We start from the raw sequence: 26,887 nt of genomic DNA on the forward strand, positions 1-26,887 counted from the left end.
CTGGTTCCCCTGGCATCTGCCTGGGTGCTCTGGGGGTGGGTCTTGGGCTCTTCACAACAACTTTTGAGAATTTTTCTCATAGATAAACCTTACATACACAAGCTCACTCTCACAAACACCTACAGGTGCTTAGATTCAGGTACTTACAGATTCACGTCTATTCAGAAAACCCCTATTATTATCTTCAGCTGTCAGTTTATACATTCCATATTAAATAATACTGTAAATTCTTCAGTGATGGTATCAAGGCGTTGCTTGATTGTATCTGTAATACTTTATCGGTTGGTTGTGCTGTTCTTTTTACATCTCTCTTTGCAGGTGAAGAAGCAGACTGAGGATGTTGTATCGTTCTCTCCCTTTTTTCTCCTCTTTCTCCTTCACCTTTTCTCCTTTTTTTTCTCTCCTACCGTCTTGTTTCAGTGTCCATTTAACATGAAATATTCCCTGCAAAAATTATAATAAAGCTTCTTGCATATATAAATCAAGCAGAGCACTATGGCGAAAGCAGTAAAGCTCTGCTTGTAAAAATTAAATCTGTTGGGCTCTTTTTGGCATTAAGACAACAATTCTTTTTGCCACATTGCCAGACAGGATACGAGAAAAAAAAAGAAAAGTAAACTGAACTTGACTGCAGTGTTTCATAATTTGGATCAATTTGGAATGGTTCTACTTGACTTGGAATCTGTCTGTATGATACGATTGATTTGACTTTTCTATGGTGAAGTGCCTTAAGACGAGATCTTGTGAACTTGTAAATAAACTGACTTGAAGTGAACTGTGTTAAGTGTGGGCTTTCTGGCATGATGAAGCGCCATGCTAAAATGCTTTAGTGATAATATGTGATAGAAAGATCAGAAAATCAAAATGTTGGACCTGTTGCCAGGAACTTCTACATATCTGAACCCACTTGTCAACTTGTGGTCAGTTCTAGAAAAGCATATGAAGAGATAGAATCCAACAAACTGTGATCAGCTCCAAGCACTAAGTGGGTCAGGCAGGAGATTTTGAATTCCAGAATATGAGTTAACTGGAAAACACGTTTTAGTCTAAGTAGAAATACGCTAAAGCAAAGAACCAAAACCATAACATAACCACCGTGTAACTGCTAAAAAAGTTTGACTTGTGACTGCTAATGCAGACCAAATATTTAGATTAAACATACTTGTTAGCAATGAGTAATAGCAACATAAAGAGGATCATATAAGAGAAACACTCAGCAGAAACTGGACTAGGATAAAATAAGATTTTTTCCTACATGTTTGCAGAACTCACACAGATACAGTCTATGTTTGCCATCTCTGAGCACTCTGAGTCTCAGTGTGTTTGTGCAGCCATATAAAGGAGCTTAATGGTTCAGAACAATGCAAGAATTCTAACTGCCTCAGGCCAGATAGTCACAGTGTTTCCCAGCCTGAAAACACAAACAGACAGTCAGTCGTTTATCAGAACACTTCCTGAACAAATAATCCCGGCTGAGCAGAACTGATTTGATCTGAATACTTCCAGAGTTTTTGGCAATCGTATATTCAACAAAATAGACAGGCTTTTCATTGTGTGGCGCATAAATAAAATGATGATAATTAACTTTTAAATATTGTGAGAATAAATATTTCAGTTCAATATGACTGAGTTTGCTATAAGGTTTTCCCCTGCAGTCATCAGTTTAGAGGCTTGTACGTTAGTTGCTGGACATTGGCATCTTACTTTTTAAAACTTTTTTTTTTTAGAATTGTTTGAGTTGTTTGTGAACCCAACAACTAATTAATCTATGATTCAACAATTAATCTATGATTCAACTATATATATATATATATATATATATATATGAAATTAGTTTGTGGAACCATTTACAGCCTCTAGCTGGAGGATCTCCAGATACAAGAAGAATACTTAATAAAAGTAAAATTAGAGGTTTGAAATGGGCTAGCTAACATCCATAGCTAAAGCTGACAGAAAATTCATGAAATCACCAGAAGGGCAATGTGACCAAGAGCTGTCCTCACAATTAGATATTTACAGAAAAATGGCACGGTAGAGTGGGCAAATATTACCAAGTCAAGATGTGGAAGCTGAAAGACTCATATCAAATAAGACTGTGCGCTCAAATCAAATCAAATGGGTGTCTAACATTTATTAAAAATGTTTTTTGCTACCCTAATTTTGTTTTTAGCTTCACAGCATAATTGTCACATTATATGTGGAAAAAGCTTTGAAAGAAATCACAATAGGCTGGTAAAAAGAGGTATGTAGACTTTTCAGAGTCCCCCTTCTCAGAAAACATTAACCATGTGAGTAATTATAAGTTAACTTTATATTAAAAATACAAAAGTGACTTCTTTAATTCTAATTCTCAGCTTTCCGTTTTCACTTTTGATTTCTTTTACTCGGCCTCGGCATCTTTTGTGGGCAAGACTTCTCTAATCCTAATTCTAAAATGAACATCAATGCTCATAGACATTTGCAGCTTTCATGTCTTCTGCCGGGTTCCAAGCGCCAAAGTACTTATTTAATTTGTTAATAAATCTCTCTAATTGCCTCTTTTTGTCTGTGGGAGTCTTTCCAGATTGAAATAGAGTTAGGATAAAACTTCAAGCTGGAAGACTCACCCCCAGCGCACCTGTTTCCATGGATCATTTGGTCATGGGTCTGCACATTCAGCCAATCTAGATCAAGTCCTTATATCCTCCCACAAGATTCTGCTTATAAGGCGCTTCATCCACGGATTCTCCTCCTTCGCGCTCTCAGGCTTAACTGGACTCTTTTTCTCGCCTTGCCTCCACCACCAGTGTCCGGACTCTGGTGGGGGAAAACTTCTCTAATTCTAATCTTAAAATGAAAATCCATGCTCATAGAAATTTGCAGCTTTCCATTCTTCTGCCAGGGTCCAAGCACCAAGGAACTTATCTATCCATCCATCCATTTTCCGAACCGCTTTATCCCTCATGGGGTCGCGGGGGTTGCTGGTGCCTATCTCCAGCGTTGGAACTTATCTAATTTATGTTAATAAATCTCTGTAATTGTTTTTTTTTTTTTGTCTGTGTAAGTCTCTCCAGATTGAACTGTTATTACTTCTGCAATGATGCTAAAAATTCTGATGTTGATTAGGAAAATTATCTTTAACAGACTGAGAACCCGGTTAAAGATAAAATTATCTTTAACAGACCGAGGGTGTACCCGGCGTCTTGCCCAGTGTCTGCAGGAGATGGGCACTGCCCCCACCAACCGCTTCCCTGAACCCAACCATTCACCAATCCCTACAACCCTGCAAGGATGAGAAGGTGCTGATTTATGACGACATCACCATTCTGATACTTTAATCACAGTATTGTTCCTCAACTATTAAAGTTTGAGTTTACATATACACATTCATAACATTTTTAACCAGATAATGCACCATGTGCTAATCCTGTAAGGCTTTTAACAGTGAACTTTGTTCTTTCAATTATTTTCAATGTTTATTTTTTCTTCATCTAACATGTTATGAAATAAAGAAAACATGATGTGTACGTCACAAAATAGAAAACACGGTAACACTTTATTTGAAGGGGTGTACATAAGACTGACATTACACTGTCATAAACATGACATAACACCTGTTATGAACATAAATGACTCTTTATGAATGTTTAGGACTGTTGTCATTAATTGTCATTAGGTAAATTATGACACTAATAAAGCAAAGTTGACATTGTTTAAAATGTCTTTGTTATGACAAGCCCTTAATGTAACCAAATCCCAAATCAAGCCCTAAACTTAACCTTGTCTCTGTTAATGTCAAGTTGCCATAACAAAGACATTTTAAACAATGTCAACTTTGCTTTGCAAATAAAGTGTAACGGAAAACACATCTTAAGTTTGTAGGGACTGTGCAGTGGTGCACTTGCCTTGCAGCAGGAAGGTCCTGGGTTCAACCTGGGGTTTTTCTCATTGACCGATGCAGATAGGCACCAGCAGCCATGCACAGATATGCGGGTATAAAAATGGATCTTCAGTTATGTAAAATTGTTGCTGCTTATTCAAAATTACCCTTCAGTCTCCCAACCCCCGGAGCTAATTAGTTTGCCATTTTCAGGCAGTCAGTATAAATAATTAGAAATAATTGCAATGTCGCCATCAGTCCTCGTGGTGGAAGAAGCATTTGGGAGATAAAGGTAGCAATTGCAAGCACAGTGCCAAGGACAAACTCTGAGAGGCTTTGTGACAAACTTTGCCATTTGTTTATTTCAACAACAGGGAAAAAAACTGCCATTTACAACAGTTTAGAATATGACAGGGTGATTATTGGAATGTCTCCTAATCAGAAACTGCAAGCAGAGGATACACATTTTTGCAGGTGGTTTGGATACGCTGGGACTGGCTGGAGTTTCAAAGAAGTAAGATTTTTTTTTGACAACAAATGGCTGAGCCAAAAATAAAAAAAATAAAAAAATCTATATCTCACTATGACTAATGGCAGTAATTTACCACCTCAAAATCTGCTTCCTTTTCCTGATGCCAGAACTGATCTGCAAGCACGCAGGGCCCTGCCAAGCTGCCAAGCGAAGCAAGTAATGAAGTAAAACACATAAAAGGCTTTCCATTAGAAAAATGAATGAAACTGATTCATCTGTTGTCCTTATGTTTATTAGCCAAACATTTTCAAACCAAAACAATAACACCCATCTGTGTACAAAGTAGAGCCTGCGATCAGTGGGTAGCACTAAGATTGTAGTTACTGGACTATCAAATTTTAAAACCTTGTTGATACAATAAATCTTCCATTCACTTATTTCCTCCAAATTATTTTTCTTACTCTGGGTTAGATGGGAGGTGTTATCGGCCCCAGTAGTAATTCTTCATCAGATCTCTCCTCAGGTCATCAGTCACACAGAGCCTATGATGGGCCACAGGCAGACTCACCCCTGAGATCAAGCCAAAATTATCAATTCATCTGAACATATGCAGGACAGTTTGGAGAAAGATGAAGCACAGGACAGAAAATATTTTTTAACAACAACAAGCAAATGTTCAAATTTGGCCTGATCTGAACAGAGAACCTTTTTTTTGACTTTGTAAAGTGCCTTGAGATGACATGTTTCATGATTTGGCGCTATATAAATAAAATTGAATTGAATTGAACCTTTTATTTTGTTTGCTGTACCTTCTGCATGGCTTGTGGTAAACTACAAAGAGTACTTAGGCTTTCTTTCCACAATGGCTTTCTTCTTTCCACCCTCACATAAAGGCCAGGTTGTCCTTTTGTCATATTGTCCCAGTGCTTTTCCAGATCTACCGTGATCCTTTTGGCAGCTTCTCTAATAAATGCTTCCCATGCCCTGCAAGTGGTCAATCCTCTTTCCATGTTCAGATGATGGATTGTGCTGGTTGTTTTCTACTCATTTCTAACAAACATCGGGGCCTTCACAAGGCCAGATGCATTTATACACAGATTCCACAAAAAAAAAAAAAAAAAAAAACCTTTTACAGATTTCTATCGTGGTGAATTCTGAAAATCATGCATAATTTTCCTTCAACTTCACACCTCTGCACCAGTCACACACTACATTATGCTCCTTTACCAGTGGTTTACTTAGTGGTAATTCAGAAAGGTTCTCTACGGGTTGACACGATTTTTCGGCTTTTCCATTTTAGTACCCCCTCTGATGTGGTTCCAAGCACAGCGAGCCAGCCCAAAGACACCACATCAGAAGACTGTCGGGCGCTAATTTTCAAGGGGTTGAGTCACCCTTTGCATACTTAGAGCGACTCCAAAAGAAGAATCAGACCTGCCATATTTACACACACACACAACAACCACAGCACCTACCGAGCGTACCATAAGATACTGAATGAAGATGGAAGGCCCCAAATCAATATTGTGGTCCAACGCAGAGGTGCATACGTTTTTGAGCTTGGCAGCTGATGAAAAATTTTATGTGTTGGTCTCTCAGAACCACCTTGGCCATGTTGACCACGCCCACATTGGCATGGTACTTAGTTGTAATGGAAAATCACCTGTGTAGAACTGAATCAAGTTGACCCATACTGAATAGAAATGTTAATGACAGCATAGTTTTAGCTGGATCAGATGACCTTCACTTCCTACAAGAATCACTGACCATGTAACTGGTTCACCTTTTTTTCTTCGTTGGAGCAGTTTTGGTAGATACCACTGCAGGCCAGGAACACCACACAATATCGGCAGCATTGCCGATATTGTGGTCTGTGTAAGTCTTGCATTTCTTTAATTTTTCCTACTTCTATCATCCATTTTAAGGACACAATGTTGATATGTTTCTTGATAATGATACAAGCAGGAACATTCACTTCAACCTATTGTTGACATACTCTTATGGCTGTTTAGTGTATAGTGTTTATATAACATTTAAAACTACTGTTTCAACAAATAAAAAATTTGTCAACTGGATTAATAGCCATGTCTCAAGTAAAATAATCTGGTCAGGGTCAAGACCTAATCTCACCCCACATGGTCACAACACTTTTGTAATGCTGTGAATTGCTAGAGTTACATCCGTAAAGTAGGTATTTGTAAAAACCACCTGTGTGGGTCTAATTTGATGGACTGGCAACCTGCCCTTGGTGTATAGTCCCTCTCACCCTATGACCGCTGGCAGTAGGTATCAGCCCCCAACTGCCCCAGTGAAAATAATAAAGTATAAATCTTTCTGTTTGGTTAGTTTTCAGCCATCCAGACACACCAGCAAACCCTCGTCCAGACCAAACAGCTGGACCAGACCCACATTTTGAGGTGGTCTTGGTCTGTTTCCAAATAGGTTGTGGTGTATTTCACTTCTGGTAACCAACTGCAGAAAACAGACATGTATTTGGGCTTACATAGCCACTGTAGCAGTAACAGTACTCAAATTATACCTGGCGGGATGTGTTGCTCCTGCCAGCATTCTTGCTGGGACTCTTTTCAGCTTGCAGGATATATTCTCCAACCCCTTTTCAAAGTTTAAAATAAAATGTCCTGGAGCCTGTGTTGAATGAGCTGCTGTAGCCACACACAGGATTCCCATGGTAGTTTTCCTCCATTTCCTGGTCTGTGCTACGTCCCACTGTAGTCATTACTGTTCAGTCAGAGCAACGATTGTCATACTCCCAAGAGAGTGGACGCTCACTGGTTCGCAAACAGTTTCTAAACCTAGTGTGAAAAATAATGCGATGAATGAAAAGTTAGGTCCACAATTATTTGTTTGCAGTTTAGCACGACTGTGCCCGGCACTGATCCTTTCCAGTGCAAATCTGGCCTATGCACAGATCCACTGTCAACATGATTGAAATACTGTAGGGGAACAATAAGTGTCTAACACAGAAAAATAGCATTTGCGCACAATGACGTACACCAGGCACACACCGGGTGCAGCACTGATATGCTTTACCCATGGCACTGCATTGGTGATTTAAATTTCCACACCCAGAAATGACATATCAACCTGGCGGCAATTTTACTGGCTACAAGCTGTATGCGTCAGAATGAGCGTCTGCATTAAATCCACGTGAAAACAGTAGGAGAAGTGTAATTAAGACACAAGCTATGGTGAATAATATTGAAACCGTAGATCAACCCAGTTGGTCAAAAGGGGTGTCAAAGTAGGAAGGCCAAGACAACCATTTTGAAACCAGACTCTCAAAAATAGAAGACCCCAGTACTGTCATACTTTTAGGTCTAGGTACAGGTCTGGTTTCTTCCCTCTCTCTCTACAGCAGGGTGTGATGGGCAGGTGCTTTCCATCAGAGCTAATTATAGTCCTTCATAAGGGATGGAACCAGGAGGAGGGTGTCAGTTCGTTAACGCTTCAGCGTGGTACAGACCAACTCCTTGTCTAGCCCTTTGTTCAACTGTGAACCTGATTCTAACCAAGCCTGTGTTTTTATTCCTCCTAGTACCCTGGATCTTACCAAAGAGACACCTCGCCAAGAACCACAGACTCTGGACCCAGAAAGGGACAAGCAGATGAGGGATAGGTTGTGCCTTTACTGTGGTGCCGCAGGCATTTTCACTTAACTTGTCCCCTTTGGCCATAAGATCTGGCCCGCCAGTAGCCCAGGGGATACTGGTGGGCGCATGCTCTGAAAACCCCTGTCCTAGGTTCCTGTTACAGGCCCTAATTTGCCTTCAGGATACTCAGCATCCGCTTTCAGCCTTAGTTGACTCAGGCTCCGAACAGAACCTTATTGATCCTATTTTGGTTCAGCGTTTCCGAATCCCAGTTCACACACTACCCTCACCGTTTTTTGTTACAGCTTTAGATGGCAGCCCATTAGCTACATTACCAAACAGACCCTTCCTTTTCAGTTTATCACTTCTGGTAATCACCACAAATCAATATTTTTTATTTGTTTTTCCCACAAAACATTCACCCGTTGTTTTAGGTTACCTTTGGTTAGTAGCTCACAATGCCCGCATCAACTGGAGAAACTCCCGAATTGAAACCTGGAGCTACAGTTATCTGGCTTCATGTCTTCAGTCGACTCCCCCTCATTGTGCGGCTGCCCTGAGGTTCCTTTAGACCTATTTAACGTTCCACCCGAATCCCACAATCTCCAGTGGGTCTTTAGTAAAGACTTAGCTCTTAGCCTTCCACCTCATCGTCCTTATGACTGTTCCATAGTCAGAGATCTCCTCCCAGAAGTCCTCTGCCATCAGCTCGCCTCTATAAACTGTCCCAGTCAGAACAGGGCTCTATGGAAAAATACATTAACCATTCCTTAAAAGCTGGCATCGTTCGACCATCCTCCTCACAACTCGGTGCAGGGTTCTTCTTTGTCAAGAAGAAAGATAAAACATTACGACCTTGCATTGATTACCGTGGGTTAAACCAAATCACAGTTTAAAATAAGTATTCTCCACCTCTCCTGGCTTCTGCTTTTGATACGGTTCGGGAAGCCACTATATTCACCAAGCTGGACCCCCGCAACACCTATCAACTGGTCCGGATTCGAGAAGGGGATGAATAGAAGACAGCATTCAAGACCCCTATCGGCCATTTCCAATATTTAGTCATGCCGTTCGGCTTAACCAATGCCCCTGCTGTTTCCCCTGTCCTTATTAACGACGTGCTCAGAGACTTTATTAATCAGTTCATATTCGTGTACCTTGATGACATCCTGATTTTCTCTCAGAACCCCAGACAGCATCAGCAGCAAGTCCGCCAGGTCCTTCAGCGCCTTCTGGAGAACCGTCTCTTCGTTAAAGGAGAGAAGTACGAGTTCCACCAAGAAACCAACAGCTTCCTCATCTTTGAGGATGGACAGGTAAAGATGGACTCAGGAAAGGTCGAAGCAGTTATCAACTGGCCCACTCCAAAGACCCGTAAACAGCTTCAGCACTTCCTGGGGTTTGACAACTTTATATATTATAATAGTTATTATTATATTATATTATTATATTATTATAGCCAACAAGCGGCTCAATAAAGAGCTTGAAAACACTGCTGTCTCTGTTCTCATAACCCCCGTACCTGGAGTCACCATTTGGCCTGGGTGGAATATTCCCACAACGCTCATGTTTTTGCTGCAACTGGAGTCTCCCCGTTTGAAGCATCACTTGGTTATCAACCATCTCTCCTTCCCACCTCTTTCCCTGAATCTGTCCTCCCGTCATTCAGGTCACACCTCCTCCGTTGCTGTAAGGTCTGGGACCAGACACGGGCTGCACTCGAACGCACCTCCATCCAGAACAAGAACATTGCCGACCGTAAGCGCCTCCCTGCGCCCACTTACACCCCCGGACAAGAGGTATGGCTTTAAGCGAAAGCTTTCCCTTTAAAAGCTGTTTCTAAGAAGATGGCCCCTAGGTTTCTAGGCCCTTTAAAATTGACTGCATCATCAGCCCCACAGCAGTTCGCCTCAGACTTCCTCCTCCTCTTCGGGTACACCCCATGTTCCATGTTTCCCAGATCAAGCCTGTCATCTCCAGTCAGTTATTTATAAAGCTTGCATACGCACAAACTGGGGCCTGAAACGTGTGTACATCACTTTCCACTCAAAAGTTGGGATCTAAAGAAAAAGAAAAAACTTGACGGGAAAATGTGCAGTCCTTATGGCAACTCTGATCCACGCGTACGCTCCTTTTGGAAAAAGGGGAAATTGGCAACGCATATGATAAAGGGGTGAATTGCAGCCAAACTGCATGAGAATTCCTCTCAGATGTTTAATTTCACTCCATATCAGGCTTTAATCATAGATCGATTTTGTAAAAAAGTATTCAAAACCCCAGTGTTATTAATACATTCACCGATGACACTTAATTATACATATGGGGGACATTTCAAATAAATAAAGAAAATGCTCATAACCCATCTTAAATAAAACTCTGCACAACATTTTATCTGGGTTTTCTACCATCACATGCCTCTCCCTGGTGATCACCAGGGTGCATGTACCACAGATTAATAGATTATTGTGACAAGGTGTGTGGCAATCACTTTAACTGCTGTAAACGGTCAAACACATTCATGCGTTATGCTGCAAGGGGGATGCAATGGCATTGTTGGGAGACTGTGCAGATAGCAGGAATAGGAGAAAATGTGGTTTAGTGATAAAATATTTCCTGGCAGATGATGTCTGGCTATGCTGCTTTACTTTATAACAACTTATTTTAACAGCTTATTAATAACTTATTTTAATGTGGGCATCATATGAGTTCTTACCTCTTATTTTGACATTTAATCAACTTCTATCTAAATTTTTCTCAGTTTCATTTCCTTTTCTCTGGGGTTGCCATTTCACCAAGATGAAAAAAATTATCAGCTGACCCGATTTTTAATCCACTTTAACATTCATGAGGTGCTTTGCATTGACCATTTATGGTTGAATCTGGGCGTGTAGAGGGCAGAACATGAGGCAGAACCAGGTACACAAACGTTCAAGTATAGCTGTGATCTATAAAGGAAAATTGTATGCTGGTGTGCGAGCGCGTGATTTTATAAAGCTTTATAAAGCTGTTTACTTTTTCTTGGCATATGTACACCTTTAGTACAGATTCCACACAAAGTTTCATAAATGAGAAGTACTTACTTACTGTCTAACCCTAACCTGATTCTGAACCTCCTCTTATTCTCAACCTAATCACTTGAACCCTGACCCTGTAAATTATCCTAACCCTACCAATGACTAATTATTAGACCTAACCCTAACTGTATTAACACTTTTTCATTCCAAACCCAAATCCAATAACATTAATTCGCTCCTAACCCTAACTCCAATAACTCTTATTTATTCCTAACTCTAAGGCCCCTAACCCTAACTGGATTTGAACAGTGAGAATGCTAAATTTTAATTTAGTAGTTGTTAAATATGGGACTGACTGGGAAACATATATAAAAATGTAAAAAAAAAAATCATTTTGGGTTGTTCATCTTTAAGGAATATATAAACCAATTTTTTAAAAACTGGGTTAAGAATTAAAATATATTAAAATTCCAACATTATTATTTCTAAAAATTATTTACTATTTAAGTTTTTAATGTGTCCTTGTGGGTAACATTAAGAATTGCTGTCTTAATGGCCAAATGAGCACAACAGATTTTACTTTCACAAGTGGAGCATTACTGCTTTCACTATAGTGCTCCGCTTGATTTATATTTGCATAAAGCTTTATTAGATTTTATTCTGGGACTATGTCATTTTCAATGGACACAAAAATGTAAAGGTAGAAAAGAAAAAAGAAAACAAAAAGATGAGAAAAATGCTAAAAGGCAGAAAAGATGAAAAAAATAGAGTGGAAGAGGAGAGAACAAGATAATATCCTCGGAGTCTGCTTCTACACCTACAAAAAGAGATATAAAAAGAAAAACAAAACAAACCGATGAAGTATTACACGTACAAACAACCAACGTCTTGATAACATCCCTGAAAAATACATAGTATTATTTAATGAGATGTATAAAATGACAACAAAGCTAATAGGCGTTTTCTGTACAAAAGTGTGTCTGTAAGCACCTGAATCCAAGCACCTATAGGTGCGAGAGTACACCTGTATATATAAGGTTTATCCATAAGACAAATACTCAAAAGTGGTTGTGAGGAGCCAAAGACCTGCCCACACAGTACCGATGCAGACTCTGGGGAAACCAGAACCCCAAAGCAAAGGTGCCCAAGAGGGAGAAACACAGGGATAGCTGCCTCACCCATCCCAGGGAAGAGCAGAGAGGGAGCCCAAGGAAACCCTCAACAGCCACAGTGCTGAAGCCCCCAGCAGATGGCTACGCCGGAGCAGATCCAGCAATGGGCCCAGAGATACGAGGTCGAGGGGGCGCCCGGCCCCCCCAGCGAGGCCCTGACAGAGCCACTGGTCCCAGGCCACATGAAGCAGCCGCCAGGAGTGAGCAAGCAAAACACCCGAGCACCCAGCCCCAGACACCGAGGACCACCAACGCACCAGCGGGTCGAGGCGCCAGCCAACGGAAGGGAGCAGGACTCCCCACCTAGTGGAGACCAGAGATGTAACAGTAGAGGGGGCAGTCAAAACCTAAACTGAGATAAAGACAAACAGAAAACCAAGTAAAAAGTCACATTCACACATTCCCACCCTAGTGCCCCCACATGCATACACTCTATCACACCAAGAAAGTGATGCAGTACACACACTCGCACTCATCACACACACATCCTATACTCCCAGGTCCAGGTGCAGGCACCCCAGAGGGGTATCCAAACCCTGGAGGTGAAGCCCATAATCGGGGTTGTGTGTGTGTGTGTGTGTGTGTGGGGGGGGGCACCAGCAAGCATCAACCATCAACCTACCCGGCACCCACTCCCCACCCTGATCCCAACCCAGAGATGGGGCCAACATGAACTGAATGGGCCGTCCAACTAGAGATGCTGCTTCCCCACATCCTGTCCTCAATAATCTGGATAAGATCTAAAGTGCCAGCTCCAGCCAAACCCCAGGACCCAACATTCATCCCAGATCCGAGCCCAACCAGGCAGCCCAGTCCTCTTCCAGTCCACAAACTCCAAGGACATTACAAGATGTGATAAAGTGACAGCTAAGCTAATAATAGGAGTTTCCTGTATAACAGTAATTGTGGGAAATCCTTCCACTCCCCAGCGATGCCCCCACATCCCAAGGTCCTACATGTGTGTGGCAGCATGTTGGAGCTGGCAGAGGGAGGAAAGACTGGAGCACAACATGCCCTCACAGAAAGCCAGCTGCCCTGCTGCCTCAGATAGGCACCCCTATTCTCCAAAAACCTATCCGGAGAGGGAAGCACCACTACCCAACCCCACAACCACCCCTCCACACCCCCACCACCTGGACCATCCCCACTCCCAAAAGGAGGGTCAGGATAGGTCTGGGAGGAAAGAAAAAAATACTCCAGTCAGCCAGCCCAAACAACCCATGCAGAGCTCTGTTCTGCAGTTAGAACCAGCACCAAGAGCTGCCATGAACCATGACCGAGACAAGGAACCAGACACAGAGTCATCCAAGCCACCCCCCACTGCCCCCTCCCCGACCCCCCACACCACACACACACAGTGGAAGGAAAATAATATTAAACACACTTGTGTGGTTGCTTTTCGTTGACCTCTTGTCAGCTTTTAACTCCATCCAACCTGACATACTGGCAGAGAGAATCCAATCCAGGAAAAATTAAGAGTCAGCAGCCGTGTTACACAAAACATTAACAGTGTGCAGATTAAAATCTCCCAGTAAAACATTCTCCAGCTTTATGATTAATGAAATAAACTCACTGAATTCAGATAAAACACATAGGCTGCATCAGGAGGATGGTAAACTAAAATACAATAAAATGGTTTTTTTTCTAAAAACAACTTTAATTTTTTTCCTTCTCAAATGCAGAAAAGGAGAGCGTATTGAAGAGCAATCATTAAAGGCAGCTACTAAACCATAACAATGACACACTTCACATGGAGTACCAAGTACAGAGCCTTTACCTGGGCAGAGTTCCCACAGAAATATGGAATCGATGAAAAGATAATTTAAGGCAAAAGACACACTCAATGCACACTGTCATGTAGCGTGGTTTGAAAAAAGCCATGCGCAGCGATGACAGCTTGCTAGCACTCACATCAGCTGATAACGGCATGAAGACTAAACATTATAACCTCAATCAATGCAGGAAGCCAATAAATTATCCTGATTTGAAAGGGAGACTGATAAACCATGTATGTGACCCAGGGCAGCGGGACAGTGTGTTTTCCTGCCCATAGCTGAAGGTGAGGGACAGTTCTATTAAACAAACATGGAGGCTTAACTGACCAACAAACTAAACTCCAGAGACATTAACTGCTTTTCCTACAGTGAAAGTTCATGGCATTTGGAGTTCACACCTGCAGTAGTGTCAAATCTGAATTATTTTGACTAATGTGTAGTATAGGCCAACAGGGCTGCAATACAGTTGTGGAATGTTTATACATGTGGTAATTTTAATAAAACTAGAGATGCTCACATCAACTAAAGTAATATATATTTATCTTACATTAATACATAAATATGAAAGATACTTTAATTTTACTAATTTGAATCATCAATAATTATTTCACAATTCATTTAATTTTTTTAATGGTCATGTCATGGACATCATTACAAATATACAGGAGTTGGACAATGAAACTGAAACACCTCTCATTTTAGTGTGCGATGGCTAAATTGGACCAGCTTGGTGGCCAATCTTCATTAATTGCACATTGAACCAATAAGAGCAGAGTGTGAAGGTCCAATTAGCAGGGTAAGAGCACAGTTTTGCTCAAAATATTGCAATGCACACAACATTATGGGTGACATACCAGAGTTCAAAAGAGGACAAATTGTTGGTGCACGTCTTGCTGCCGCATCTGTGACCAAGACAGCAAGTCTTTTTGATGTATCAAGAGCCACAGTATCCAGGGTAATGTCAGCATACTACCAAGAAGGACGAACCACATCCAACAGGATTAACTGTGGATGCAAGAGGAAGCTGTCTGAAAGGGATGTTCGGGTACTAACCTGGATTGTATCCAAAAAACATAAAACCACGGCTCCCCAAATCACAGCAGAATTAAATGTGCACCTCAACTCTCCTGTTTCCACCAAAACTGTCCGTCGGGTGCTCCACAGGGTCAATATCCACGGCCGGGCTGCTATAGCCAAACCTTTGGTCACTCGTGCCAATGCCAAACGTCGGTTTCAATGGTGCAAGGAGCGCAAATGTTGGGCTGTGGACAATTTCCATCCATTTTCCAAACCGCTTTATCCCTCATGGGGTCGCAGGGGATGCTGGTGCCTATTTCCAGCGTTCACTGGGCGAGAGGCGGGGTACACCCTGGACAGGTTGCCAGTCTGTCACAAGGCAACACAGAGAGACAAACAACCATTCACACACACACCTAAGGACAATTTAGAGAAGCCTATTAACCTAACAGTCATGTTTTTGGTCTGTGGGAGGAAGCCGGAGAGAACCCACGCATGCACAGGGAGAACATGCAAACTCCATGCAGAAAGACCCAGGGGTGTACTTGAACCCAGGACCTTCTTGCTGCAAGGCAACAGCGCTACCCACTGCGCCACTGTGCAGCCTATGGCTGTGGACAATTTGAAACATGTATTGTTCTCTGATGAGTCCACCTTTACTGTTTTCCCCACATCCGGTGGAGTTACGGTGTGTAGAAGCCCCAAAGAAGCGTAGCACCCAGACTGTTGCATGCCCAGAGTGAAGCATGGGGTGGATCAGTGATGGTTTGGGCTGCCATATCATGGCATTCCCTTGGCCCCATACTTGTGCTAGATGGGCGCGTCACTGCCAAGGACTACCGAACCATTCTGGAGGACCATGTGCATCCAATGGTTCAAACATTGTATCCTAAAGGAGGTGCCATGTATCAGGATGACAATGCACCAATACACACAGCAAGACTGGTGAAAGATTGGTTTGATGAACATGAAAGTGAAGTTGAACATCTCCCATGCCCTGCACAGTCACCAGATCTAAATATTATTCAGCCACTTTGGGGTGTTTTGGAGGAGCGAGTCAGGAAACATTTTCCTCCACCAGCATCACGTCGTGACCTGGCCACTATCCTGCAAGAAGAATGGCCCTACACCATCTTAATAAATGATTGTGGTCTAAAACCAGGTGTTTCAGTTTCATTGTCCAACCCCTGTAGTTGGTAATCCTGTTGATTTTTTTTATACTGGGTGAAATGGTTCCTTCCATCCTGAGAGTAGTGAATACAATATGTATCCAGACAAAGTAACAACAAAGCAGTTACGGTTGACCTGGCAACAAAGTGAGAGCTGCAGGCCTGTAAGAACTGACCATTCTGTGTAAGCTGTTCATTGTAGCTTTACTGCTCTGAGATGGCTGAGAGTCATAAGAATCAAACTGTTGTACAAGTTTATGAGAAGAAAAGGAAGGCCTCAGAAAAAAGAAATTAGACCAGAGTGTATTTGGAAGATTTTTCACACAATCCCCCTGAGGAGCAGAGGAGCAGGTAGCATGGTCTTACGCTTGCACAGATATTCAAAAAGGAACTTGGGCATTTCTTACCTACATATCTAGAAAAAAGTGTCCACTCTACCTTTTATTGATTAAATATTATTAGCCCTACATATCAAAACCACAGGGCTAACACTACTATAGAAAAACTGATTGGTCCAATCAGAAGTCAGCCAAGAAATGAAAATTTTTGGAGCCTTCTCTGTGAACCTGAGACAAGGTTGTGTATGAAATTCCCAATATATCAGCAGGTTCTGACCCCAACAACCATGCCACATTCAAAGTCACTTAAATGCTCTATTTTTTTTTAACTTAATGGTATACTATGACGAGACAACCACTGGAGCTGAGCTCCTGTTTTTTTACCTGCCATTCACTATATGCACGCGCGAAAGGAACAACAAAAAAAGCCTGTTACCGTCAAATAAACATGCAAACATATCGAGTTAGGTTTTTATTTTTTATTTTGGAATGTTGCCGAGGCGGTAGCGTGAGCGCTGCGGGAAACCCTGCACACACAGAGAGAGAAACCATTCCAATGTTACTTACAATCGCATCAGCAGAAACGCGAGGTCTGCGTCAGCCTTGCAGCCTTCTTTTTCTTTTAGCTCTCACCATTCTGAAAAAGCTTGCCCGATGTTCACCCGTATATGACTCCTCTCTCTGTCCAGAGCCCTTTTCCTCTTTCTTGCCTGCTCCCACAGGGGCTTACGCTGTTTTCTCGCTGGTTCCACCATAATAACTGCACAAATATTGCCATTGCGCTCGGTCTTGCTGAGCAACTAGCATGCCTTTCACTGGGGGCGTGTAACAGTTCTCGCCGTAAAGCAAGACCGACTCTCGCGATGTACACGAGACTTCTGAGCCTGTTGGTTCGGGCCGAGGGCTCCTGCAATTGCAAGTACGGTATTTCCCCCACAGACCACCAGAGCGGCCGAGAAAACCTTAGTTTGACCTGAAATGACTCATTTAATCATCCAAAACGGTATGGAACACATTATTTAACTGAAAAATGTTGCATAGTATGCCTTTAACTGTCTTCTCCAAGTCTGATACCAAAATGCTACCAAGTCCCTTCCAAATGATCGCTATTTGTGCTAATATGTAATTGAACAGTTGTGCCTGATAGCATGGCGGGTTAGTAAATGAATACGTTTGTGTTTTTTGTGTATTTACATTTCCTACAACATCATAACTTTTTTCCAATTCAGGTGTACATCCTTTAACAAAGTATGTAGACATTTTTGCTTTCACAGAAAAATAATAACTCAAGCACATGTAACTCACCTCCTTCTGGTCTGAAGAGTAAAACAGGACTACGGCCCTCCTCTTCTCCTGTCTTCAGCTCAGCCTTCAGATCCTCTCTGCGGGGACTGAGAGGCAGATCTCCAATGGGCAGACTCTCTGTCAGTCTGACAGTGGAAGGTGGCTGGGTTGTAGTGGTGTTGAAATAAGCCATTGTTGTTTGCTGATAATCAAGATTCCCCTGTGATGGACTGCTAGACTCAAAATTAATATGGCTTTTTTCCGTTTGTGTTAACCTGATTAAGTCTGGCACATCAGTTTCTTTAGGTCCTGCAACAAACCGTTTCTTGTCATCTGGTTCATGAAGTTCTTCAGGAAAATGTGCTCTTAAAATGTCATCATCTGGAGAATCCATGTTTCTCAACATGTATAGTGGGAACTCTACTGTCTCCGATCCACCTTTCTGGGCAGGTGCATATTCCGTTCCTCTCATTAAATGAGTTTTGTTTATCTGACTGTTTGAACCTTTGGGGGTTACACCATCTAATGTGTTAGGGTGATACACCTCAGTCGTACTGCTCCTCTGATGAGGAAGGGTACTTTCTGAATTTCCTTCAGGACTCTTAGGGTTGTTGACTGGAAATGCATCACTTCCCAGACTTCTGTGTACATAAAGTGGATTTTCCAATTCTGCATAGGAATTCACACTTCTAGATGAAGGAGTTTGTGTGTGCAGGAGACCCTGCCAAGAAGTAGTTGCAGTTACGGTTGACCTGGCAGTATTTTGCTCGACAGCTGAGGCAAAGTCTGTCACTTTTTTGTTGTCTGCGAGATGGTGATGAACTCTGTATGGCTCTCTCAGCTCCATCTTTTCTTGAATGTTTAAACTCAGAAGAGAAGAAGTTCTGTCAGATCTCTCAGAGCCTGTAGATGCTACTCTGTTGGAGGAAAGGGAGGACTGTGTGGGTTGAACAAATAAATCCGGATATGTCTCAGAGAAGTCAGAAGGGTTGTAGTCATATTCATCTGAATCGTTATCATATGGGGAGGTTCTGAAAAGAGGAAGATTCCCACCAGAAGGATGGTGATATGATGAAGGGATCTGATCAAAGCTGGTGGGGTAGCCATCTCGTCCATTGGATGTGCCACCACCTGTAAGGAATGTTAACATGGGATTATGGACTTTTTGGACATCACAATCAGGAACTGGATAGCACATCAGTTCCCCTCCTTGATTAGGACAGTGGCAGACCATGCAATTTTCCATGTGAAATGAATGTCCGGCCTCATACTTTTCCCCATTATGAACGCATCCAATGACTTCACACTGTGGACAGCCATTCTCAGGCGCTGAAATCTCAATGCAGTTCGGTGGCATATTGGGACAGTCGATGTAGCGGCAGCTGATTGGTCCTCCTCCAACAGGGCAAGAGCACTCAGTGCTGCCATAGTCAACAAAATAGGACTCTCCCTCAGGCACTAAGCCATCCTTAAATCCAGCATGAATGCAGTCATATTTCTCATAACCCTCACATCTACATCCTTTCTGCAAGCATGAGGTGCAGCAGGCACCATTCTCCAGCTCTTCTTTGATGCAGTTATTTAATAGGGGACAGTCCACACCAGAACAGTCTCGCTGACTTAAGCTGATAGGCAGGAGGAGCAGCAGCAAAATACACCTCAGCAGTCGCACTTCTGCTTCAGCCATGACAGCTGAGGGACACTGGACAGTCAGTGGAATAGGGTACTTCTCTGGCTTTTCAATGATTCTTTAAAGATGCTGGAGCATTCAAGATGCTGATGAAAATCTCCCTTACTCTGCAGGAAATGGCAAAGAAAGATAAAGTCAAATAAAGTTATGTTGTTATTTTTATTTAAAGCAGGGCATTTTCTAAACAAAAAACAATCCTAACAGAGTAGATGTGTGTTAATAAAACTATCCACTCTTGCTGCAAGCAAAAGACTGAAGAAAGCATATTGCTGCCAAGTGCTGCTGGTCAAATCATCTGCGTAAACCCCACTCTAAAAGCAGTTTTAGTAGTTAGCTGCACCAAAGCACTCAGGTATGTGCTAACACAATGCCATGGTGGAACATTTTCAGCATTGACCTTAAGGCTCCCACATACTCGGGCGTACTGTGTGCATACTCTGAGCCACCTGGACTCCGTGACGACTCTCTGCCCTGAAACTCACCCAGACTTTTTACCCTTCTTAGTCGAGTGTACCTATTACTTAAAGTTCTTGGGATAAATTCCTACAATTCCCACAGTTGGTGACAATGGGACAAAGCAGGGGAAGGGATGGTAAAAATGTTTGATTAGTCAGTTGAGCACCTAGAGCCATTTCTTTTCCAGCAGGCACCCATCACACGTATGCCATGCATACTTGTGACCAAGCTCAGTGTCACAAACAAAGCAGTTCAATGTGAAGACATCTTGCTGGTGAGCAGTTTTTAGTCTGACACCGCATACAACATCATAAAAATGTAGCTTTGCACATACTTTTCACTGCGGAGTCCACGCAGTCTGTCTTGAGTATGCACAGACTTATGTCTGCGCAAGTATATGAGGGCCTTTAGTGTAGCAGTTTTTGTGCTGTATTAAGTACAGGTCAGTACAGATTGTCCCCAAGGCTGTGTACGGAGTTGAGTGCTTTGCATCCTTTTCAACTCCAACTATGGGGCCTCTCAAAGCAAAGATCATTTGCACCAATGAAATTTATCCTCTGCATTTAACCCAGTGGTTTTGAAATGTTTTCTGTTGTGCTCCCTTTGAAGAACTGCAAATTTTTCAGTTCCCAACAAATTGGTCAAAATGTAACTTTGTTTTCTGTTTAAAATCATTAGAGAAAATGTTGTCACATTTAGGCTTGGTTTATTGTCCCACAATGGGGAATTTCAGGCATGACAGTGGCAAAGACAAACAGAGTTACAAAAAGTTTACAGTAGTGAAAAAACAAGCTAAAAGGAGTCAGATCTAAAGCAGCAGAGGATGAGCTTTATCAGAAACATGAAAAGTAAAACTATAAACACCATAGTAAATTGTTAAGAATTGTGCTGGAGAACCTGATATTCAGCCGGAGACAAAGTCACATGAATGCTTGGCATCTCGACAGGGCCCTGGATGCTGAGGTCATTGAGTGAGCTCTCAGCTAGCCTCAGCAACAGCTGGAGACCCACCTGAGTGTCCTTGTTGACATTCTCAGGAATGGAAACTGGAGGCTGATCCACTTGGATCCTCTCTTCAATGGACACTGACGCACCAACTAGAGACAGGTATCCCTGGACCCCCCATCTCAACCTGTACTGGTGCACAGACTGGAGGCGGATCCACCATGACCCCTCCTTGCAGGACTGTGTTGCAAAGGCAGGAATCTGTGGCAGGAATACTGGTGACTGATTCACCCCTGGTGGCAGACTTCAGAAAGGCAGGTGATGCTGAATGAAGGTAAACTGCTATTAATGCAGCTCTATAGTCCTCCTCCAGTTTCTTTAACTTGTCCTACAAAGCAAGTGAATAATTATTGAGCAAGGTTGTTGTCAGCTTCTTGATTATAGGTGAAAAGGATCTTATTTTGTCCTCTCGCATCTTGTAATCGGGATCGGAGGAATCGATCGGAGGTGTGCTGAACAAGTCAGTGGGAGCTGCTAAAAAGGATGACCCTGTTGGCTTGGGTGCAGTACTGGATGGCTTCCCAGAGGATGATGAAGAGGCAGAACCAGCAGAAATTAGTGACAGAGAGGAAGTGGCAGTGGGGGAAGCTCAAGCCTCTTCCTTCTTAAGCCTGCTCTTTTCCAGGGAAGCAGACCACGCATTTCCTATTCAGCAGCCTGGACTGGCTGTGTAGAGGCCTCAATGACTGGATTACATCCGCGACAGACAGGAAACTGGATTGTCGGGAGAACATTGGTGCTGATGTCTTCCTCTTCCTCAGTCCCAAACAGCGCCAAGTCATCATAACCATCATTCTAGTTCGTAAACTCAGTGCCAGCGATGAGTTCATGGTTTGGCCAGATTGTACTATTAAGAATAGTGCGGGAGAAGCTGATATTCAGCCGAACACAAAGTTACATTTCTTTTTAAAAGGTTTATAGAAAGGATGAGTTGTGGCAGATGGGGCTGGCAAGCAGAACCAGACTAGTCCAGGTGCATGTTGAACCAGAATGACCAGAACAAAGAATGACCAGAACAAAGGCAGGGACTGACCAGAGTTGATGATGCAGGCCCAGGAACCACCAGGACAGGAAGAGCAAGCAGCTGGATCCCACAAGGAGCAGAACAGACTTGAGCAGCACGCAGACAATGGATCATCAGTGGGGCTGAACAAGAGCACAGCATCCAGCAGGCTGAGCACACAGGAACTGGTAGGGATCTTGACAGCAAAGCACATGAGACGAGACAGTCTGGCAGTGATGAGTTGGCTGAGGCAGGTATAAGTAGACAAGAGAACAGGTGAGCAGAGTTGACACTAATTGATTGCCACAGGTGGAGCTGATCAGGAGCTGAATGACTGTCACTGGTAACTGAGGAGTGAACTGAGCTGATTGAATAGTGACAGACGGCTATTGGCTGAGTCCAGAAAAGTCCAAACAAAGCAAACAAAAACTCAAATCATGACAGTAAATATTGCAAATCATTGATAATATAGCATGCTCATAAAAAAGATGAAATATTCAAGTTAACAGTGGAAAAAAAGAACACCAGCCTATTTACAGAACAATATGAGATAAAATGCAATATTCACGATAGTACAGTAGCATCTTGAAAGAGCTAAGGCGTGTGCAAGTGTACCTTATCATCTGAGATTCATGATGAGATCAGAACCCGTGCAACCATTACCATGTTGTATACAGTTATTGAGTCTGTTGTAAGCAGCAGAGATTAAAAAGTCTAAAAGCAGCTGGGAGGAATGACCTGCAGAAGCGCTCCTTAGAGCATCTGGGATGCAGCAGTCTGTCACTGCAAGAGCTCTCCAGCTCTGCAACAGCTCCATGCATGGGGTGGGAGACATTGTCCATCAGTGCTGTGATTTTTCTTACAGTCCTTTTGTCTCCCACCACCTGTAATGGGTTCAGAGGGCATCCCAGGACAGAGCTGGCCCTCCTAATTAGTTTATCCAGCCGGTCCCTCTGAGCTACAGCTAAGCTACTACTCCAACAAACCACACCATAAAAGATGGCTGATGCCACCACAGAGTCAAAGAGGGTCTTCAGGAACACCCCTGGCGCTCAGCAGGCAGAGTCTGCTCTGACCCTTCTTGTAAATAGCATCAGTGTTGTGATGTGTATTGTTCAGGTGAACACCCAGGTGGAGTGGAGAGTCTTATCACCAGTTCCATGATCTTACAGCAAAGAAACTGTACTGAGGAAGGAAGAAACCTTAACTTCTCAACAGGATCTTTTTTAACCACCATGTTCAACAGAAAGGACAACATGCACCCTCAGTATTTCCTCTTTATCAGTTTCAAATCCTGGAGTACATCACAAGCTGTGCTTCCATCAAATTCAAATGCGAATTTTGAGCGAACTTTTAAAATATCACAAAAAAAGTGTGCATTGGACATGTTTCCATCTACTGGTTTGTAGTGAATTAACCAAGCGGCACACAGCATAATGTTGTCAGAAGTTGACGTAAGCAGTAAAAAACAGGAAGTAGCAGTTGCTAACTAGCACGGACCACTGATCAGTAATGGAGCGGCGCTTTAATGAATGTGCTGATTTTTTTTTTCACAGAGGAGAAATGCTCGTGTCTATTGATCAGCCCAAATGTACCGGTTGTTGCTTCCAGCCCTGTTTTCGAACATTATGGGAATATCTGGGAAGACGTCGGCAGCAGATCAGTCATGTGAGGTAAGCGTTCGCTAAGAGAGAACTTATTCAACAAATGTGTTTCCATCTCCTCTTTAGTGCATTTCTATTTTTCTAAAAAGTGTAAAGCCAACTCAAGTGAGCGTAAAAATGTTTTTGCGAAATTTAGTGAGTTAATTCAAATTTTGCCGTTTCCATCAACCTTTTCCAATGCGATATTTCAAAATGCAAATTGAAAAAAAGATAATGGAAACACAACTACAAACTGTTTTACCTCACAAGCCATTAGCCACTCTTAAAAATGTGCTTTAGACACTTTTCTAAGTAGTGAAGGTTCTCATTATGTACTATTGATTTATTTTTAATTGCATTTTAAATTATTCAATTGTGGTTTTCTCTTTATTGATGTTTATTGATAACTGATATGTGTTTATTGTAAATGTAAGGTAATAAAGGAAACCTTAAATTTTTCTGTAATAAACTTATTTTATACTTTGATAAACTGAAGCAGCATTGTAAAGAAGAGTGGGCAATAATTTCTCCAGAACAAAGTGAGAACACACAGGAAGAAGTTAAATGTGGTTGGTACAAGCTACTGAATCAGATGCTCTACTCAGGTCTTCAAGCACAGCACTTCCATTTGATTGATCTTTGATTAATAAATGATGACAGAGTTGAATGTATTGGGTTTTGTACAGCTGAGGTTCTAATTAAATAAATTCAGAAGCTGGTAAAGACCAGATGTTCTCCTGATAATTAAAACCCTTGAAATTACTGTTTTTGACTGGCATTAACATCAGTTAAATGACAATGGAATGAGCAGAATCTGTACATTTCTGCAATTACTTTTACTGTCCCAACAAAGTCAATCTAAACTACTGTGTTCTACACTCAAACCACAAGGTGAACATAGAGAAAGAGCATTCCCTGAGGTAAGATTTACTCGAACTTTAACAAGTGTAATTTGAAATGTTATGTTTCCAAGGTGTGGTTTGAGTTTGGGACTGACTAAATCACCATATTTGTTAACGTAAGCCGAAAACATAACTCAAATATAATCTAAGGGAGACAGGGAAATTGTGGGGCAATTTGGTAAAATTTAACCAAGATAAGAATCACAGCCAAGAATGCGTCATGTATCCCCCTAGCTCCATACTGTACTGCTCTGCACTTAACACATTTCCATAAGCTGCACATTATTTTCTCTGTGAAACTCTGCACTAAACCCCCTAATTCATCATCAGTAATGCAAGGCACATGTTCTCAGTTTCAAAGTCATCCCTTTAAATCAACCGATTCCCGTACAAAAAGTTAAATTGACCTTTTTCAAAAAGTTTAAAACGAGTCCAAGTGGTGACTTTGATACAAAGCCTTGCATTAAGTAAACTGTTAAAAGTATCTGTAGTAGAGTCCAGAATCATGTCTATCAGGTTTTGGTTTCAATACGTCATGGATAATAAATTTTGAAAGGGGAACAGGTGTTGACTCAAACAAGTGTGAAAGATTAATTTTTTTTTTTTTTTATTAATTGCATCGGGAGCTCTGAGAACTGCACAGAGCAAAGCCAAAAGCTTGTTGAAACAAACATTTGATGAAACAGGGAATGTATTGGCTTTTTCAACTGCCTTTTTAATCATTCATATTTTGGGATGGACCTTCCAGATATGAGTTACTTGCTGTATGCCCTATAGATAAATCTAGCTGTAGAGTGTGTTTACAGAAGTATTCCGATCCTGGGACGTTTTTCATTTTGTGCCATGTTAGGACAAAATAATGCCTGCTGACACGCAGAACATTCCAAGCAAAACATAAAAAATAATAAATACATTCCAATCAGTAATATACCACAAGGCTCTGTTCTCAGTCCTCACCTGTTCATGATATTTCCTATATTATCCTTCGCTACGTTATCTTCTAGGAATTCAATATCAGCTCCATTGCTAAGCAGATCATATTCAGCTCTATCTTTCCTCTAAACCCACTTCCTATCAGACTCATAAAATTTAATCTTGATTCACCTCAAACTTCCACAAATTAAACGTCTAAGAAAACTGAGGTTCTTCTTGGTACAAAGTCTTTCCAAAGCCAGCTGCACCCAGATGCACAGGCGCGCACACAGCTGAGCGCTCATCGCGCACAGAAACAATGCAACTGACAACATTCTTCAAATGACGGAGAGCAGAGATTCAAACAAGGGAGAAGAAAACTTTCACTCTGTGCGCAGATTGCTTTGCTACCTGTTGCGTCTTCCCAAGCTGCTGACGGGCAACATTGTCCAACTTACCGTTTACTGCACAATAAGATCCAAAAGTAACGTTGAGAAAAAGTTCTCCTTTCAGCCCATAAAACTGGTGCAAATATTGTTGGACTCTGGTGAGAGGGTGTATTTTGCCGGGTGGAGAGAAGAACAACAGCAGACGTACTGACAGAAGACCTGAGGACGCGGCTGGTTTGGGATGAGCTGTTTGCGCACAGCTGCCCTCCTCTCCCAGCCTCTGGAAACCTGAGGAGGCAGGCAGAGAGGGGGAGGGACGGAAAGTTTGTCCGGTGTGATTCCGGTGGAGATCCCATCGCGTTCCGTAATGGGGAACAGGCTCTGCTGGCCAACACTGCAGTTACACACACAGCGACAAAGGATTCATTCTCCTGAACGTTTTCACACTTTGTCTCTTTACGACCACAAACCTCAGTGCATTTAATCTGTACATTGACAGACCTACACAGGGAGCGCATAAACTGGAAGGAAGGCTGGTTTTCAGCTTTTTTTTTTATATAAAAATCTGAAATGTGTGCCGTGCACTTGCATTCAGCCCTCCAGAGTCAATGCTTTGGCTGCAGTTCCAGCTGCTGGCCTGTTGATCATGACTAAACACATTGTTTCCCTTTTATTAACAAAAGTAGAATTATTCAACAATACAAACTAGCAATCTCTCATTGCAGGGGAATGTTTTATCTGTCCATTCTAAAATTTTTGAAAATGTTCATTGTTTCCTGTGCCTTGTTTTAGAATATTTTATCGTGTCCTTGCAGTGAAGTTGTTTGACTCTAGGTTTGCAGTCCATCCACTGTTTCTGATGCATACAGTATTTCTGCAATAGTACAAGTTTGAACAAAGACATAGAAGTCTTTCTCTTCCTTAATGTTTCCAAAATAAATAATCAAATGTTTTACTTTAGTCGCACTAAAAGGTTGCACATAAGTCCAAAATGTTAACGGACATGAAAAACTGATAACAAATAGCCTAAATTTCACAAATACTGGAGGAAATCTCTCTAAAGTTTTCTTTACAGGGTAAATGTGATGTATAGTTTTAAAGGATACTTCTTTCACGTTATTATTAAGACACAATTTTACACTATAAAGCAAAATCTGTTTCCAGTTATAGTTACAA

General features: G+C 41.9%; 1 protein-coding gene across 3 annotated transcripts in view; it reads right to left on the reverse strand.

Moving 5' to 3' along the window:
* fbln2 (fibulin 2) overlaps nucleotides 1-25,983 on the reverse strand; it is a 127,696-nt gene extending 101,713 nt beyond the window's left edge. For 2 of the 3 annotated variants that reach the window (XM_036152003.1, XM_036152001.1), the window contains exons 1-2: nucleotides 25,781-25,983; nucleotides 17,733-19,508 (exon numbers count right to left, since the gene is read on the reverse strand). In XM_036152003.1, the coding sequence (XP_036007896.1) occupies nucleotides 17,733-19,398 (1,666 nt within the window). In that variant the 5' untranslated portion in view covers nucleotides 19,399-19,508; nucleotides 25,781-25,983. Of the gene's footprint in view, nucleotides 1-17,732; nucleotides 19,509-21,895; nucleotides 22,009-25,780 lie in introns of those variants that run through there. The other variant, XM_036152002.1, reaches the window with a different exon arrangement.
* Nucleotides 25,984-26,887: the final 904 nt, after the last annotated feature.

The sequence above is a fragment of the Fundulus heteroclitus genome, chromosome 20 (genome assembly GCF_011125445.2).
Source record: "Fundulus heteroclitus isolate FHET01 chromosome 20, MU-UCD_Fhet_4.1, whole genome shotgun sequence".
Lineage (NCBI taxonomy): Eukaryota > Metazoa > Chordata > Actinopteri > Cyprinodontiformes > Fundulidae > Fundulus > Fundulus heteroclitus.